This window comes from Hordeum vulgare, chromosome 1H, assembly GCF_904849725.1.
Source record: "Hordeum vulgare subsp. vulgare chromosome 1H, MorexV3_pseudomolecules_assembly, whole genome shotgun sequence".
NCBI lineage: Eukaryota > Viridiplantae > Streptophyta > Magnoliopsida > Poales > Poaceae > Hordeum > Hordeum vulgare.
In genome coordinates, this window is record NC_058518.1 from 5916417 (window position 1) to 5934155 (window position 17739).

General features: G+C 39.2%; 1 protein-coding gene across 1 annotated transcript; it reads right to left on the reverse strand.

The window, feature by feature from the left end:
• Positions 1-1317: 1317 nt before the first annotated feature.
• LOC123403955 (putative fatty acyl-CoA reductase 7) lies at positions 1318-12579 on the reverse strand. Its single transcript, XM_045097862.1, has 10 exons — positions 12481-12579; positions 11461-11564; positions 7995-8194; positions 5436-5536; positions 4791-4983; positions 4519-4680; positions 4328-4409; positions 3811-4080; positions 3393-3517; positions 1318-1785 (listed from the first exon to the last, which is right to left on the reverse strand). The coding sequence occupies exons 1-10, from the start codon at positions 12557-12559 to the stop codon at positions 1596-1598; spliced, it is 1506 nt and encodes a 501-aa protein (XP_044953797.1). The 5' UTR covers positions 12560-12579; the 3' UTR covers positions 1318-1595.
• Between the last annotated feature and the right edge of the window lie 5160 nt (positions 12580-17739).

Here is a 17739-nt window from a genome sequence, read left to right on the forward strand (position 1 = left end):
GTTCACATAAAAAATTCCCTTTCATTTGAGATACAACAAAACTCGAGGCGAGACATGTATATCCTTATAAAGCAATAAGTTTATTACAATATCAAGTTATTCTAGTTATCGATATTGTCATTTTTCCTATTTATGCATTCCAATATCCGGTAATCATATCATGTTGTGTATGGCCAAAAGATGATGGATACTGTAAAGCCGATAGATCCCGAAGAATATCTCTACATCGTCGGAATAAAAAATCTCAATCTTTAGCCATCAAGTCCCTAGACATATTTCTCAAACATACCCAAAAGCTACCGCTATAATCACCCTATTAAGGGTAACGTCTCATAAGCCCCAAAGTATAACATCCGGCTAGAAGGTAATCACTACTCTCATGATCTAAGGAAGTGGTTATACATTAACATTTCATGATTATACTTGTAACATTTTGACACTGTATTCTCGAAATATATCATTTAGTTGCATCTATCCAGAATCATTGTTCCGCGAATAACATGCTCAAATTATTGTCGGCATACTTGTTACTTTAACAATGCCGTATGATGAGGAAAGCGTTATCATGCTGCAAAATATGAGATAGTCTTAGAGGCGAGACTAGTGAATTACTTGGTGTTTACGTCTGTAGACACGCAAATGGGTTTCCTCTGAATCTCATATTCAAGAACTAATGAAGTTATAGCATAGAAAATAAACATTGATTACAAACATGGAGATGAATTATAACATCTATTATTGTCTTCAGGGCATATTTTGTTATATGCATCACTTGGTTAAGCCTGATGTGCGGGGTAATGATAATATAGTAATGGGACTTATAATATAGTAATGGGAAGCCTAATGGTTCCAATATTAGTTTAGATGGATGCATGATTATCCATCACTAGATGGCAAGCTTCATATTAATAGATTATTTCTGATTTGTTTGGCCATATAAGACCAGGCATAATTTTCGTCTTAAGAAAAAAAATGGAATAGTTCCTCCATTGAACTGGTTTTAGAGTGAAATTTACACTATCGTGTAGGAATAGACAAGACTGTAGAGAAGACCATGCTGTATAGGGCATTGGGAGGTCATATTGGAGGGGAGTAATCAATTCCCCGTGGGTATTGTGGGCATAGCTATGTGCCTCCTTCAAACTTTATGCGCAAAAATCTTTTTCAATCATTCCATATTGTTTTTTTTGCGAATTTGTGTGTCATACCCAGGCCGCACGTTTCCATGACACATGAAGAAATATGGCCATGGCAACAGGTACACACTTCTACAGTCTAACCAGTCCACACACCAACACACTCAGTAAAGGAGATTCATACGGAGCAAATGTACTGCATTAATATTTATTGTATGCTACACACATATGACATGTATTATTAGACGATATGTCCTGAAAACCATATGTCTGATATAACACACTATGGACCAAGCTAATGTGTTACATGGTACATATATTACTTATGACCGCGACACATATGTGTGCACGTATGTTTTGTCTATCTATACTCATGGCACGTACATGGAAAGCATGAGTATATTATAATATACCTCCATAGACAACATAATGCATACGTTTATTAATCTTTTATGTCCCTTATGCACTCTTGTTGGCTTTCTTCATCTGATTGGCCTTCCGTGCATTCGCCATAACAGCGGGAATGTGTGTGTTCACGAGGTACAAACCCCAGTTGATGCAGGCAGGATCACAACCGAAGATGGAACCATCATTTAGCTTGTCTGTGGTGGTCACCACCCACAGCTTCCTCATGTTCGTGTCATCAAAGCTTTGTAGGACACATGGAAAGTCGGATCAGTATGGTAAATGAGCACAAAACGATTTGAAATATTGTCTAGAAAAGGCAACCTTGAGGCTATCTTTAAATACTTCTCACATTCCTAATTAATTGAAGTCCTAGATATTTCATAAGTCAAACAAATTTTTTTGACCAAGCCTATAGAAATGATCATAGTAATATTCCACGCCTATAGTTATTCCACATGAGTGTCCAATAGTTATTCTACGCCCATAGTAAAGCGATATACCAAATCGAGTAATAATGCGTACAAAAAGTGATATTATAAAGGAAAAAAAAATTCCTACCAGTGTTACCATTTTACAGCAATGTAGTGAAAATTACTACATTTTCCCACTAGTTTACTATATTATGTACACTAGTTTACTATATTTTATAGTCCCGGGATATGGGCTGCACGACTAATATACCTCTTGTGTGTACATACTGTACTATTTTATCTTTCACAATATACTTCATAAATTATTTTAAGATACCCTAAACTGAGCAGTATGAAAAATATTGTCGGCATGCTAGTATTCTTGATATATTTTTTATGTAAATAAGTATAAATGCAAACGATGTAAAAAAAATAAAAATAAATTTCAGTAAAATTTCGTGGAGGTATATAAAATTACTATTGAAATATTTAAAAAATGTTTGAGGTATAGTCAATTTATCAAAGTGATATGGACACCTTTTGTTTACTCCTTGGAGTACGTATGCCCATACAAAATATACGTCATACACAAATATATTATACCTCATTGTAATTCTTAATATGCCTTATTAATTAGTCTACGATATATGAATACATGTTATACTAAAAATGATAACATAATATAATCACCTCATCTCTGTAGTATATGAAGAGCAGAAGTACATTCACCCCACCCCACCCAATACAGAGCAATACCTATGTGACTACAAAGTGTTGTTTGCACATGAATTCATGATTTGTAAGTGTACGTGATACTTGGTAAGTAGGTTTAGTATGCCAATGGCGATAATATTCGTTAGCCATATACACATCAATCATAATACTTAGCACTACTAGTACAACATTCTCGATTTCTTTTCTAAAATGATGCACATATGTTCACACTTGCAAAAATAACAGAACCTATATTTTGGAACATAACTATAACCTTTTCCCAAACAGAGTGTGCTAGCTCGTCCTTGACCATGGAGGCTACAATCTGTTGTGAAGAATAGAATACTTTTTTGTAACACTACCACTACCGTGTCCTGATATCAAATAGTAACTACTTCTAGCAATGAACAATTCCAGAGATAAATTATATTAAACTTTGCTATCACAAACATAAAGCAACGGTAGGTCTTGTGAAAACCACTTGTAGATGTCGATTTAAGAAACAATTAAATAAATACTTATTGTTGAAAAAAATAACACAATAGGTTAAGATGTAATTTCAATAACATTTGAATAAACTAAATCGACTTCCTATAAAATGAGAGCCAAAAGTAACTATTGATAGTTGAGACCAGTCACGGGGGTAGTATGTGGTCCTATACCATTGTAACAAAATACTGTTAGTTTTATGGTAATCTAATACAATTAAGTTGAAGCTTCTTACCATCCTTTAAAGAAGACATATGGAGCATACAACTTGGCGACAAGTGTCAAGAAATTGTAGCCGCGGTTCAGCTTATTGTAATACTTGGAAAACGAATCACCAAATACATTCATCATATGCAACACCTAAATATCACAAGATTTCCAAATTCATTATATAATTCACAACTTAGCCTATTTTTTTGCATCATTCCTAAATAAACATACAATGAAAATACTTGGTTATACACCTGTATTTCTTGGTTTTCTATTCTAACTTATCTCTCTCATCTATAATTCAACAGATTGCAAGTTGAATGCATATTCTCATGCTAACTAAATAAATAACAGTTAATGGAGATTGAACCTATAGTATTGTTGACATCTTCATATTCACATAGGTTAAAGTGTGTATGAATTGGGAAGAAAAAAGCATGTACCTCTAATGCTAGCTTATACCGTAGGATCATGTATAAATGAAAATGTGTGTATTTCTTGAAAAGGAGAACCCTTTTATTCTTGATAATCCTTCCATCCTTGGATACACGAGGATTTGCACGGAAGTACTCATAGAGTGATTCCTCTGCATTAGAGTAGTTTAGTGGATTCCGATGTCCCGAGGTCACATGGTAAATTGTTTGCGTGTTGTGCTTGTCCCAATTAATGGCCATGGCAACCATCATTGCATTAATCACCATGTCTCCTGGTATCTACACATATTATAGTTTTCGAATTAAAAGTCAAACTTGTAACGCCAAGATGTCCCACAAATGTGTATACTAGTTAATTACATATGAGTGAAATGTATAAAGTAAATACGAGTTAATGGTATACTAGGAATCCCATCAAGAATACCATTTAGGCACTCTATTTGATGTAGTTACCGAAATGCACACCTCCATATATGGCGAAAACACTTCTGATTTTCGTATGCATTAGCTTTTGTGCAATACTCACCATATCACTTATGACATTACGGTCAGCAATGAAACATGGAATTGTTTGGTCATTGTAGGCGACATACAACATATCAATTGTCCTGCAACCAACATGACATAATCTATTTATGCGTTCAGAAATTAAGTACTAACGTAGATATGTAAAATGAGTCAGTGGGAAGGAGAAACACTTCATTTTAATTTATCTACCTAGTCCCCTCTATCCATCCGGGAATTGGATCTTGGAAAGTGCTGAGTATGATGCTAGGACGGACTATGACAACCGGAAGGTCTCGTCCTAAGTTCCCAAGTAGCATCTCCCCCAAAGCCTTTGTGAGTGAATACACGTTAGGCCAACCAAAGTGCCTAGCCCTTGAAGAACAATTATCATTAGTTCACGTTAAATATGTCAACTACAACATCTTTGTCACATTTGTTTATGGAAACTCATTAGTATCATATGCATATTTATGTTTCCAAACCTTTTCAATCCAAGTTCCTTCATTTCCTTCTTTTCTATCTTGTCACTGCATAACTGCATCCTGAGTTTTGACTTGACATTCTCAACAAATTTTATCTCAGATTCAATATCTAAGGTGTAACCTTTCCTTAGAGATTCACCTGAGTTGAATGATTTCTCCAATAACAAGCCTTCTTGGTCGCCGGCTACGAAAGCTACTCAAGACAACAACAACAACAACAACAACAATAATTCCTTCTGTGAGTATATAATGTTTCACAATATGCACATACACACACACATACACTGTGTGTATGTATGTATATATACTACTGCGTGATGTAATTACACACATATCGCAATATACTACATTGTGTTAGTATATACTATATTACTTTACCATTTTTAGTATGTTCATATACTATATGTAAGATACTTCAAAATCATTTTATTAAAAACTTCCAAATGAACCCATAATTTGTACTATATATGTGAAATACATAGATATGTGGATGCAAAAATAAGTATGCTCAAAATATGGTGCATACTTCCTAACATGTAGTATATATACAACCAAAATATTCTTGTATTCTACACACTATGCATAGATATATATCATTAATTTGATAACGATAAGGTGAGGAGCATAAGCAGTAGACGTCCTTACCAGTGGAAACATGAAGGAGCATTTTGAGATTAGAACATTTGGTTGCTAACTGACACACGTGGGCGACCCCTAAGGCATTTGATGCCAAAGCAACATCATATCTGCACATGAAATATCGTGTTGGCTATTTTCTTCTTTAACATTCTGTGTATCCTATTTGTCATTAGGTTTCTCACAAAGAAGAGAATATTCCTAGCATAGATCAGCAAACCATATTTATAATCTATTATATTATTATAACAAGAGGTAAATAAGCCATCACAATTGTCTAGATATGCCAAAAATATATAATTAATTGCTTCTAGTCATCATGGTTGAGATTAAAAGAACCAAATGTCACGTAAAACATGGAGCGTGTACAACATGGAGCATGTTGAGTGAGGATACATACAAAACTATGTCATTTAATAATTAAAGAAAGAAACTCTTTGGGAGGTAATTTCGGAATGACAAAAAAACATGCACACATAACATATATATGGCGAGTGCAACATGGGACATACAAAATTGCATCACGTACAAAGTAGGAAAGGAGCAATGGGAAGGATTTTTGGACAAATCAAAAGCATGCAAATGTCTGCAACAAGCCTACCCTCCTAGAACGTGCACATGCATAGTTGATTCTTTTTAAACCAGTAATCAAATGATCATGGCCCCAACAAAAAAATTAAATGATAGTGGGATGTGGAACATAATCAATATTGCATGACCACATATATTTGTACTGCATCTAAAATATAGAAACTAGTACTCATATGATAATGGAATGTCAGATATAACTCCATTCATACGCCAAATTGTAAAAAAAAATAAAAAAAGTATTAAACCAAATTTCATTATACAAAAGTGAACCTATAAATGTAAATTAGATTTGAATAAGTTATTATCCAAGTCCAATTATGTTGAATATAAGGTGATGCAGAAAGGATGGAAACAAAAATAATCTATGCTAAAATTCAGAAGATACAAAAATATGCACATTTTTTATCACATATTCAATTAATTATTCGGCTTTAGATGGTTAGGATACATAAATACTTCGAGTAAGAAGATATTGTCACAAGCATTTGGAAGTTGTGTGGAAGATCAAAGCGGATGATGTTGTGCTATTGGAAACAAAACAACAGGAAAAATAGTGGTGACGCAAATTTAGGCCTTTAATAATCGATGAAATGATTTTGCATGATTGAAACCTAAGTTTAATGATACTAGTCACCATTCGTGACAACCAATGAATTTAACAGAAAAATAATAGATTTGTCAAAAAGATATTAGCTGGAGTTTGATCAATTTTCTTTAAGATCCACATTCCATATAATATTTTTGGTATATTAATGAGATATCTATGAATTGGTAGCTTGATTAACATTTGGCTGCAAAGGAAATAGTGACCGACAAAGAGTAGAAGAGAGAAATATGAAGACCATTTGCATGGAATTATAAGGCTTTGCACTATGGTGTTTATATTTCTCATAGACTGATGTGCTTTAGATATTTAATAAAACTAAATGCATAATCCGGCCCCAAGTCATATCAATTTCCCTAAGACGCTTATTTTAGCAATCATATTTTAATATAATTTAAATGTTGCTTGAGCAATAATGGTGGGTGAAAACAGTCTTAAATATAACAATTAGATGTCTTTGAATGATAGATAATGTTTCATAGAAAAACTAAGGAAGTACTCATTCTATTTCTCTAAAAAGAAATAATTACATGCAAAATAAATGGGCACCACATGAACTGACAAGCTCCGGCGATCCTGAGTGAAAGAAAAAATTAGTAATTTCTCATTGATTTTGTTTGTTTAGACCGGGAAGCAATATAGATAATCGCAATGAGAAAATGTTGAATCATATATATGGATATGTGGATATATGACATTGTAATAACAAAAAACACGTGTGCAATAATATAGGTGATGTGGCAAACAATGGAAAACATAATAAGGCATGACTGCAAGTCATCATTGTATAGGGTTTCTCGAGGAAAAGTTGTTCAAAGATAGATGAAAACAGATAAAAAAAGTAGAAGGAATTAAAGTCAAATATTTGTAACAAAGCCTATGGTTTGTCATGTCGGGACATATTCTCTGGTTTGATTGATCTTTCAATTCCACATAGCCAAATATTTATCAGCAGCTTTATACAGATTAGAGAAATACATGTAACAATGTTTAGTAATGTTTTCTTAAAATAAGAAAAACTAGCTATAAATTTTTTATAACTGATATGCCATTGGATCAAATGAAACAAAGCAGGTAGTGAAAGCAATAAAATAAAAATATTAAAAGATGATATAGAAAGTCTAGACGCACTAATGATGTGTCACCCTGGTGTCAAATGTATTTCTGATGACCCCTCGCAAAACGATATGTGAATAAGATCACAATGTGATGTAGACCTGGAAAAAGCACTAGACCGATATATAGATGACGTTTTTCTATTTAAAAAAACACATGATTCTTTATTTTGCCTAGGAAGTAGATACATTGCATCGGGTGTCCACATCTGTTGATTGAGAAAAAAATCTTTCTCGGTACACTGGTATGATACACACCTCTCATAGAAGCTAGTAGTTGCAGCAACACTGACAATGACATCGATCTCTTTGGACATCTGATCAATCGTAGAGCTTGAGAGTGCACAACTTTCATACACTATGTCTCCCGCTAGAGGCGAAATTTTGTTTTCGATAAAAGAACTGAAATCAGCTCCATGCCTGCTTCGTAGAACATCAAACAGTTCTGTTCCTACAACCTGCAAAAATAGGACAAGAAAAGCTGTGTTTCAAAAGATACTTGAATTCCACAAATAAATCAATACATATTCACTTCTTTTATGTCCAACGGTTAGGAAGGTACCACATATTCAAAAATAGCACTAACAAGAAAGTGAGCAATAGTGGGTCACTAGCTACACTTCCAATGTGAAGTGATGAACACAACAAAAGACAAGGTGATTCCTACTTTTCCAGATAACCAGAAGATCGACATGATGCGAGTGCACCATGAGGGATGGGAGGCATCTGAACGGATGTTGTGAAGCTAGATGAATGGCCTATAGCTCGCTGAGGGCATAGTGCAGCAAGCGGGGGAAATTATAGGCGAACAAATATTACAAAGAGTTTAGATGGCTTGCTATAGCTGCTTTAACTCCACTACATACTTGCCACAACTAAGTACTTTTATGCAGGGCTGATCGTGGCATCGCAAGGGCATTAACAAGTATCAACAATAACCTTATGTTTTTTAGTTATATTTTGTAGTTCCACAGAGATAAGTTGATTCATATACTTGGTCCCATGCATGTGTACCTTTTTTTGATTAGTTTATCATTGTAATCGATCACTTTTAATGTAAATATTTGAACCAAAAAACTATAACTTTTGTTATGATCAACATGTCTAGACAGAAGAAGCAATATTCGTATAACAGGAATCCTAATTTTGAAATAAATAACTTTCGCTAAGTTAAACTTATCAAGACCAAATATATAAAATTTATATTACTTGCGCATGTATATATAACTGCATGTGCGCTATGCTCCTATGGTCCTAGTTGTCTCATGAATAGACTCATTAGAGTTCAAATTCGTATGCACTCAAGTAATAAAAAGTTGTGCTCAATGTCCAATCTTTCTCAAACTATACTATACTCGTCATCATCACCCAAGAACTCATGAGAACAACATTGTTGATTGATGGCCATCATTGATCTTTGTATTTGAAGGATGGGGACAAGAGCACAAATGTGAGAACAACAGATGGAACGCTGGTAGGTAAGTACCTCAGCATCGGTCTTCGACATGCATTGTGTGAGTGTTTGTGTGTCTATGCGTGTGTGCATGCACATACATTAATCAGGGTTCCTAGAAAAAGGTAGCTTCCCCTACACCGTATGGCCCTAGCTTTCCTTGAAGACATAGAAATGTTGTGTATTTGGGCTCGACATAGAACGGAATTTGAAATGAAAGAATGACCCAGACTTACAATGGTTGTTGGTTTGGCTATTCGTTCCGATATGAATAAATCAGTTTCGAAACTCTACAGTTTACCTCTGTCATAACTAGCTATAAATTTTGGTAGATTTATAGTGATCTCGCCTCTAAGCTTACAAAAGCACTATTTAAAACATTGGACAATAGCATATGAGTTTGTCTTTAATTGAATAGGCAGTCTATTGGCATAGGGAGGCAGTTATTTAAGTTTATTTTTTTCCTTCCTCCATAGGTAGAAATACATGCATAATTGCGGCTTATTTAACTACCACATAAACATCAGTACAACTTGTTGAGAGAATGGAAGAGCTGAAGGAAGAAATGGCGAGTGTAAGTGTGAGATGGTAAGAAGTTATTCCTTCTTCTATTTCTTGATGTTAAGAAGTTATTCCTTCTTGGCACCTCACCAGCCTGCAAAAACAGTATAAGGCCTTATTTGATACCAAATTATTTTGATAATACCACAGTATTTTTAGTTACTGCAGTTTTAATTACTGCGACCTATTTGGCTACCAATAAAAACAGTGATATTAAAACTAGACTTTTCTCAAAACTAAAGTATTTTCTCCCTCCATAAAAAAAGAACCCCAAACAGGTCATCATGGGGAACACAAGAGGGGGCGCTCACCGGTGTTGCCGAGGGCGCCCGAGTAGCTGGAGGAGATTACGGCCTAGTTGGCCCATCGTCTACATATGGAACGGCCAGAATTAATGGGGCGATCGTTAATGCCCCTTTGGTGATTTGCACCCCTGCCAAGGGTTGGTTCTTAGAGTGAGTTGCCACATTGATCGTGCTTGGATGGGCACCTGTCGGGTTTGTCTAGGGCAGGAAAAGGTGCATCCATCCAGCCTATACGTTTGGTGATCCGTGGTTGCAGGTCGGGAGCGGCGGAGGATTCACAGCCATGGATGCCGGAGCGAAGCCCCTGTATGGCGGGCTTTACGGTTGTTGGCTCTCCATTGAAGCATGTGTTGCGAGTGTGCTTCGGCCATGTGGGGTGGCGGGGTACGTGCTGGCGGGTGGTCTTGGCAAAGCTATGGCCGGTGATGGCAGCCTAGCCGTGATATCGATCTAGAGTTCCTGGTCCATCATGGTGGTCCCAATCAGGGTGGGTCTGTGGAATGTTCCCGTGGCGCAGTGGGTGGAGCTACCGAGGGGAAGCTTTGCCCCTCGACGTCGGTCGTGGCGATGCATTAGGGGCCACGGTCCCCTTGGGGTGCCTCCTTGGTCTTGTCCCTCCCCTTCGGCATGCTAGGTGAAAACCATCGTCCTCGTTAGGAGGTGTAGTGACGATGGCGTATGGCGTTGTTACCTTTTTAAATTTGCTGTCTAGGAGAGTGGGTGTCTATCAGACATAGCGGTGTACCTTTTGCGCTTGTGCTCGACTACACTCTAGTGGCGCTTGCTAGTGCACTCATGTGTGTTTTCGTGTCTTTGGTGTGTTTGTCATGTATTTTCTTTTTTTGATCAAACTTTGAGGATTTCCTCAACACCTGATACCCTTATTCGGCCGTTTGTCATTATAATATAAAGTGGGACAAAATACTGTTTCATGTGTGAATAATAATAATAAATATTATAATGATGATTGGTGATGACGATGATGATGATGATGATAATGATGATTAGAACATTTTTTTGTCATACAATAGATTATGCCGGGTTTGTAAATTATATGAAATTAATTAACATGAGACCGAGAGATGGTATCGATTAGAAAGGGAAAAATATCATCATTTCTTAGTTAAGAGAGGATATATTTGTTGTTATTTCTCATTCATAGTCCAGATCTTCACTTGATTTTATTATTAGACCGATGGAAACATGATATAGGAGAAGTAACTAGCTGTGTGTATGTGTGTGTTAGAGAGAGGGAGAGGGAGGGAGAGGGAGAAGGAGAGGGAGAGGGAGAGGGAGAGAGAGAGAAAGAAAGAGAGAGGGGGGAGGGAGGGAGGGAGAGGGAGAGAGAGAGAGAGGGAGGGGGAGGGAGAGAGGGAGGGAGAGAGTGTGTGTGTGTCAAACATACCTCCGTGAGCATGCGATGGTGGGCAGATGCGGCGTCTGGTGCTCGCACAAGGAGGTAGAGCTTCCTTACGTTTGGTTGGACCCTTAGTATCTTCTCCACCAGCACTGCATTATACCGACGTTGTTGCACAAGGGAAAAGCTCTAAGTATTTAGGAGTTGGCATACAAAATCTATTTGGGTGCCGAAAGTCTTGGATCCATATTGTTTGTTTGGAAAATCCTCTCATAACTACGGTCAACCTTTCGAAAGATATTTACCATGGTTTTTTTCTTCTTCTATTAAATCCATAGCCTTGATTAGCTACTTCTTTTTTGCCAAAAAGGAGAGAGTATAGTAAGCTAAGCCATGCCGTAATTTTATTTTTGCAACAATAATATGGTAGGACGACCAGGACACGTGGCCGTCGATCTAGCCCTGTCCTAAGGCTGCCAGTAATGGGAGTATCATAGGTAGTATCATGCATGTCAACTAGGCAATTTCGATGAGGTGACATAGAATTAAATAAAGAAAAAAATGGTTGAGTATCATATCATGATACCGTATCATATTAAATGATGCGCTACTATGTGTCTTGCATGACAATAAATGATATACCTTATGATACTATACATTACGGATTTGGTATCATACACTAATATCATATGCATCATACTAGTATATGATACTACCCATTACAACCAGCCTAAGGCTAGCCATAGTGGTGGTATCTTAGCTAGTAACATATACTCGGGAATAACAAACATGCTGATGTGGCAGAGAATTAAAGAAGAAAGAGAAGGTTAGAGTAACATAGGTAGATACTGTATCATGTTAAATACAATGCTACTTTGTGTCATGCATGGCAATAAATAAGATCACCTATAATACTAGTTTATGATACTATGCATTATAAAGGTAACATCATACAATAATAACATATGTATAATACTACTATATGTTACTTCCCAGCCTAAATAAGAAAATTCTACTAAGAGAAAGAGGGAGAACAAGTGCATGAGTAGCAAATGCATATATACACACATTTCCCGAGGAAGCCCGTCGAGCCCGTGATGAGGATGGTCCTGTCCCGGAAACACCCTATCACCGTAGCGGCGTCCATGGCTTTCTGGATGGCTGCAAATCCACGCTCCAATGCACCTTGTCTGCCTATCGCTGGATTTATCTTCTCTGGATGTGCTTGCTATTCGCTGGGTGCTAGCTATTTATAGGCGCTATAATCATCCACGTGGGTTCTGTACGGCCATAGCTTCTTACTCTGTTTTCAAAGCTTTGATTTATTATTATTTTTGCTAAATGACAACAAGAAAATACGTACGATTTGAGGAGTTAAGGCTCCCTCAAATCTCTAAACTCCTTCAAATCCTTATATTAAAATGCTCATACATAAAAATTGAGCATGTACTGTTCATTCTCCATAGTTGCTCTCTCTCTTCCGCCTAGGACCGGCAATCACTACATGAAACAATTAATTTGCCGTCAGTGGACATCTTTGCCGTCATTGTTTCATCGTGGCAGACGGTAAAGAGTACTTTTGCCGTCAGCTGCTGACGGCAAAAAATGACTAACGACAAAAATATACTATGTCATCTGTTTTTTTATTACAGACGGTAAAGTATGCTTTTGCCGTTTGCGTATTATTACAAACGGCAAAGAACACAATTCGCCGTCTATAATAGAAAACGCAGACGACCTTTGTCTTCTCCCTTTTTATTACAGACGACAAAGAATGTTCTTTGCCATCTGTAATAAGTAGGGAAGATGGCAAAATAGAAACACACCTCGCGCATTGATGAGGTGGCACGATCTTCATCACACATCTACTACACCTAACAAATCCGCCCAACGCCGCTCCATGCCCCACACCTGACATCTTATCCTATCCACGCCTTCACACCCCCACTCGCATCTCTAACTCTCCTATCTGTCTAATATCCACCCGATTCGATCCACCTCACCCGCCCTCGCCGGCCTCTTCGCCATCCCCGGCCAGCCCCGTGCCACTCCTCCCTCGCCGGCCTTCACCCCATCCCCATCGCCCTCACCGACCCTTCGTGCATGCAGCCGCCGGTCCTGTCGCCGCCTGCCTCGCCCCGTTCCCTGGCCAGGCCCTGGCCCCGGCCACCACCTCGCCCGCTGATCCCGGCCCAATCCCTCGATGATGCACCACCAGGCCCGCCCCCGTCGGCCCTGTTATTCTTGGTGACGATCGATTTTTTTTCTATGATTGGCGTAGAAGGAACCGGTGTTATTGATAGTTAATTTTGGAGGAAGGGTTATGCCACATAATTTGAGGATTTTAGTTTTGCAAGGTTATTTGAGGAGTTCAAATTTAGGAGAAGGCTAGAGGCGTTCTTCCTAGGAAATTCCAGCTCGACAATCCTCATCAACCCTTCAAAATATATCAGCATGTGGTCATCATGAAGGCCAACCAACGGCAGGCATACCTGCCCTGCTCACCACAAATTCTTATTTATATGGAGAAGACCACGGCGGGGCCCCGATATATGGATGCAAGAGAAAGAAGCGTTTGGCACCCTCAAGGATTTGGATACATTTTTTAATTTCTAAAGGATGTTTTTATAAATATCTATGTTATTAAATATATGGCCATTCACATTTTCACAACTAAATAAATAAATAAATAAATGGAGATGGCAATGAAGCACGTTTTGCTAACACCACATGCACGTACATCATACAGCTGGTACACCGACATACACAATTAAGTGAGTTTCTTTCACTCAGACAAAACCCAAAACAACGAGGATATAAGACTACTTACAATGGAGAGTAACATAGAGTAGTAACATACATATGTTATTTGTCTAAGTCACTACCTTCACACTGGATAGTAACGTAGAGGTACTAACATTGGGCCTATCATTTATTAGGTTATAGACTCATCTTGCCTTGGTATCCGCTATGTTACTCATAGAGGTAGTAACATGCTAAGTTACTCAATTTCTCTCTCTTGTCATTTATTAGTTGCCACATCATACTTTTTGCTTAGATGGCACTTTTGTTACTACCTATGTTACTCCGATAGTGGGTAGTCTAAGGCATTGCATGTGTGTACACGAATGCAGGCTATCGTCATTCGTCAAACCAGTCGGGCCTCTGATCACAACGTTTTGGTGGTGACACATAAGTTCACCGGGTCCATATGAAATTAAAGATGCAGCACAATGATGCGTGGACTAATATGACCAAAGTTCAGTGAGTTGGATAACGGTCCACACGGATGCCAACCTGGGCAGCAGGCTAGCATGTGTCAAAATTTGAAAAGTGATACTGGACGCATCTCCATTATCATCGATGTACACATTAACAGATGTATAAGTCCCGTATATGGTCTATCTTAGCATCATCACGTCCAATTCTTGCCACATTAGAAGAGATATGGAGACAAAGAAAAAAGTGATTAACCTCATGTTAGCTAAGAGAAAATAAGGAAATGCTCTTGTCTTGTGAAACCTAGCACTTTGTGAAACCAGCACCACCGCCACTTCCGATTTTGAGATCCCCCTCTAAGATCCCTCTCTCGTCTCTATCTTCTCATCGCCTCCTGAGGCTGCCGCGGCCGAAGCCGCTGCCAAGGACGTGGGCAGTAGGGAGATCATTCGGGTTCGCGCATGGTGGCGGCCTCCTCTCGCGGCTCCACCTTGTCTATGGTGGGGACGGCGGTGGTTCAGGCGTGCACGTTCCTTGCCGTTTAGCGACGTGGCATCAGATCTCGGCAAAGGGTGATGGTTGCAATGACCTGGGCGGGATTGAGCGATGTCGGTGCTTCTACATCATAGTCCCTTTTGAGGGCATCATTTCTAGAGCTTCCACTAGTTGGAGGAACAAGTGGAGAAGGTGTTGAGCTCGCGTCGGCCTCGCTTCTTCATGCGGTCCGGCCTTTGGAGCGGGATTTGCAGCGAATTGTGGTGGAGAAGTGGTGGATGCAGGAGTTGTCGTTGTGGGGTAACACAGAAGCCTGGAGCCGGTTTGGCAACAACATTTTGGTTGCATTCTTACTCGTTGTGGCATCATCAAATGGCACCGTAGTAGTTGGGCGATGGGGAAATGGGTCGAATTCTTCGACGGCTGTGGCCTGTATGGTCATGTGGATGAAGCGGTGGCTGGGTCTCGCGGTGCTGACGGTCTCGATGAGGCTGGTGGTGGCACGGGATGCTCACTTCACAAACAGACCAGGTTGTGGCTTTCAAAGGCGTCACGTTGTGCCTCTCGCCAGCAGGTGAAGTCATCGATGGGTTCTACACACGATGTCTCATGTGAAGACATCAAGTCATGTCTGTTGTTGATCGACTGGCGCTGAATGGTGGATCTGGCAAAGCCATATCACGGTATATCGAACGACTGCACACTGATTTTATGTAGCGGGACATATGGCTCATAATGCTATAGCGTGCCAATTGTTCTGTAAAGGTACGGGAAAGGTGACCGAGGTATTTGGATATACAATCACCATGGGCTACCTGAGTAGGCTTTGTTAATGAGCAACCGACCCCAAGTTCCATGCCCTGCTTCTATGGATTACTGAGTTTTATTTTGTTTTTTCCTTTTTCCTTGAGTCACAAACATTCATGTTTTCTCAATACCTACACGCATTTGTGACGTAACATTGGAACGTATGACCAAAATAGATTCATCACCACCAACACCGTCGTCACCCCACATAGTCAGAGTTTCACACCCAAGTCCCGACAACAATTCAAATCAAATTAGTTGAGAAGATTGGTGGTTGAACAGTTATTATCTATAATTTATTAGGAAAACTGTTTAGGTGAAAAAGAACCGTCACCTACCATATTTGGAAAACCATAAGGCCATGTATAATGTCTGATATGACAGCTTTTATTTTAAAATTACATGTAATTCAAAGATGCCAATAAAAACATGTCTATAGTGAGTTATATTTTCATCTTATTTTTATTAACAAGTGATTTTTAAAAATATTATGAGACATATTGTGCTAAGAGATTATCCCTTAAATAAAAGAAGACAATCTTTCTTCTTGTCTTCTCTTTCCTCTGCCTTAACATTTATGCTACGTGACATCTTTAAGATAACACCATTATATATGCCCTAAGTTGTGAGTACCGGCCTTATCGGTAAAATTGGTAACAGTCATCGTCTATCCTATGAAAGAAGTCGTGATCTACTAAGGAGATGCTTATGGTCAGCAGGCAGTCGCCCTATGTATGTGGTTAGCAGAAAGGCAGTCAAACGACATGCGGCCAAACATATATGAAGCCTTATCGAACGGTTGCAGCATGAGGAACACCTTTTGCGGTTAGTACATTGGTGCATCTCCAACACCGACCCTCGAACCGCCCGCATACATCCGGACCACGCGGTTCGGACGTGGTGTGTCATTCAACATGGTCTTTTATCGGTTTGAGCGCATTTTCTCACGTAATTTGGAGACAAAGTGTGTGTGAGGGGGGAGGGGTTAGAGGAGTCTGGACAACATGAACATACGACTCTGACACCCCAGGCACAACGAGTCCTTCCTTCCTGTCCCATTTTCTTTCACGCTGCCTCTACCCCAACTTTATTTGCATATGCACCCTCCACCTCCTTCGTCGCCGCTTCACCTCTCCAGCCTTCACACTAGCATTACCGGACGTCCGCCACCAGCACTGACGCAGTTGCTCGCCTTTTACGGTGGTGATGTCCACCGTAGAGCTGTTTGTACCCAGGTACACCCCGCCCCATTGTTGACGACCTCCATGGTGGACACCACGCCTGACAGGTATTTAGTCAAATGCCATTGAGCTTAATTTCGAAGGACATGTACTTTTTTCAGAGTGAAAAGGACGGCGGCATACTTGAACATGGAGGATGAGCTGTTGTGCGATGAAGGTTTGCAGTATCCGTGGATCGATTTCGTAGGTAGAAGTACAGGGACGACCTTCTGGCAGCAAGTGCTTGCATCGTTTCACGCGCAAAAGCACATTGCGTCCTACAACATTGCGTCATTCGAGAATGCAACATGAGGCCATTATCGTATCGCTGGTACGCCATCCAGACCATCGTAACCAAGTTTTGTTACATGGTTACCCAGCTGGACGCAAGGTGGCCATTACACGCGGCAGAGGAGGAGATCGTAAGTTGTGCTTCTTCTTGCTGAACTTGTTGCTTGAATCATTCATTGTGTAACCCGCATGCGCTGCCGCGATGTACCACATGACGGAGGATTGTTCATTCAGCGTACACACATTGAATGAAGCTGGAAGGGCAGTATATGTGGGATGACTTGATCAGTTAATA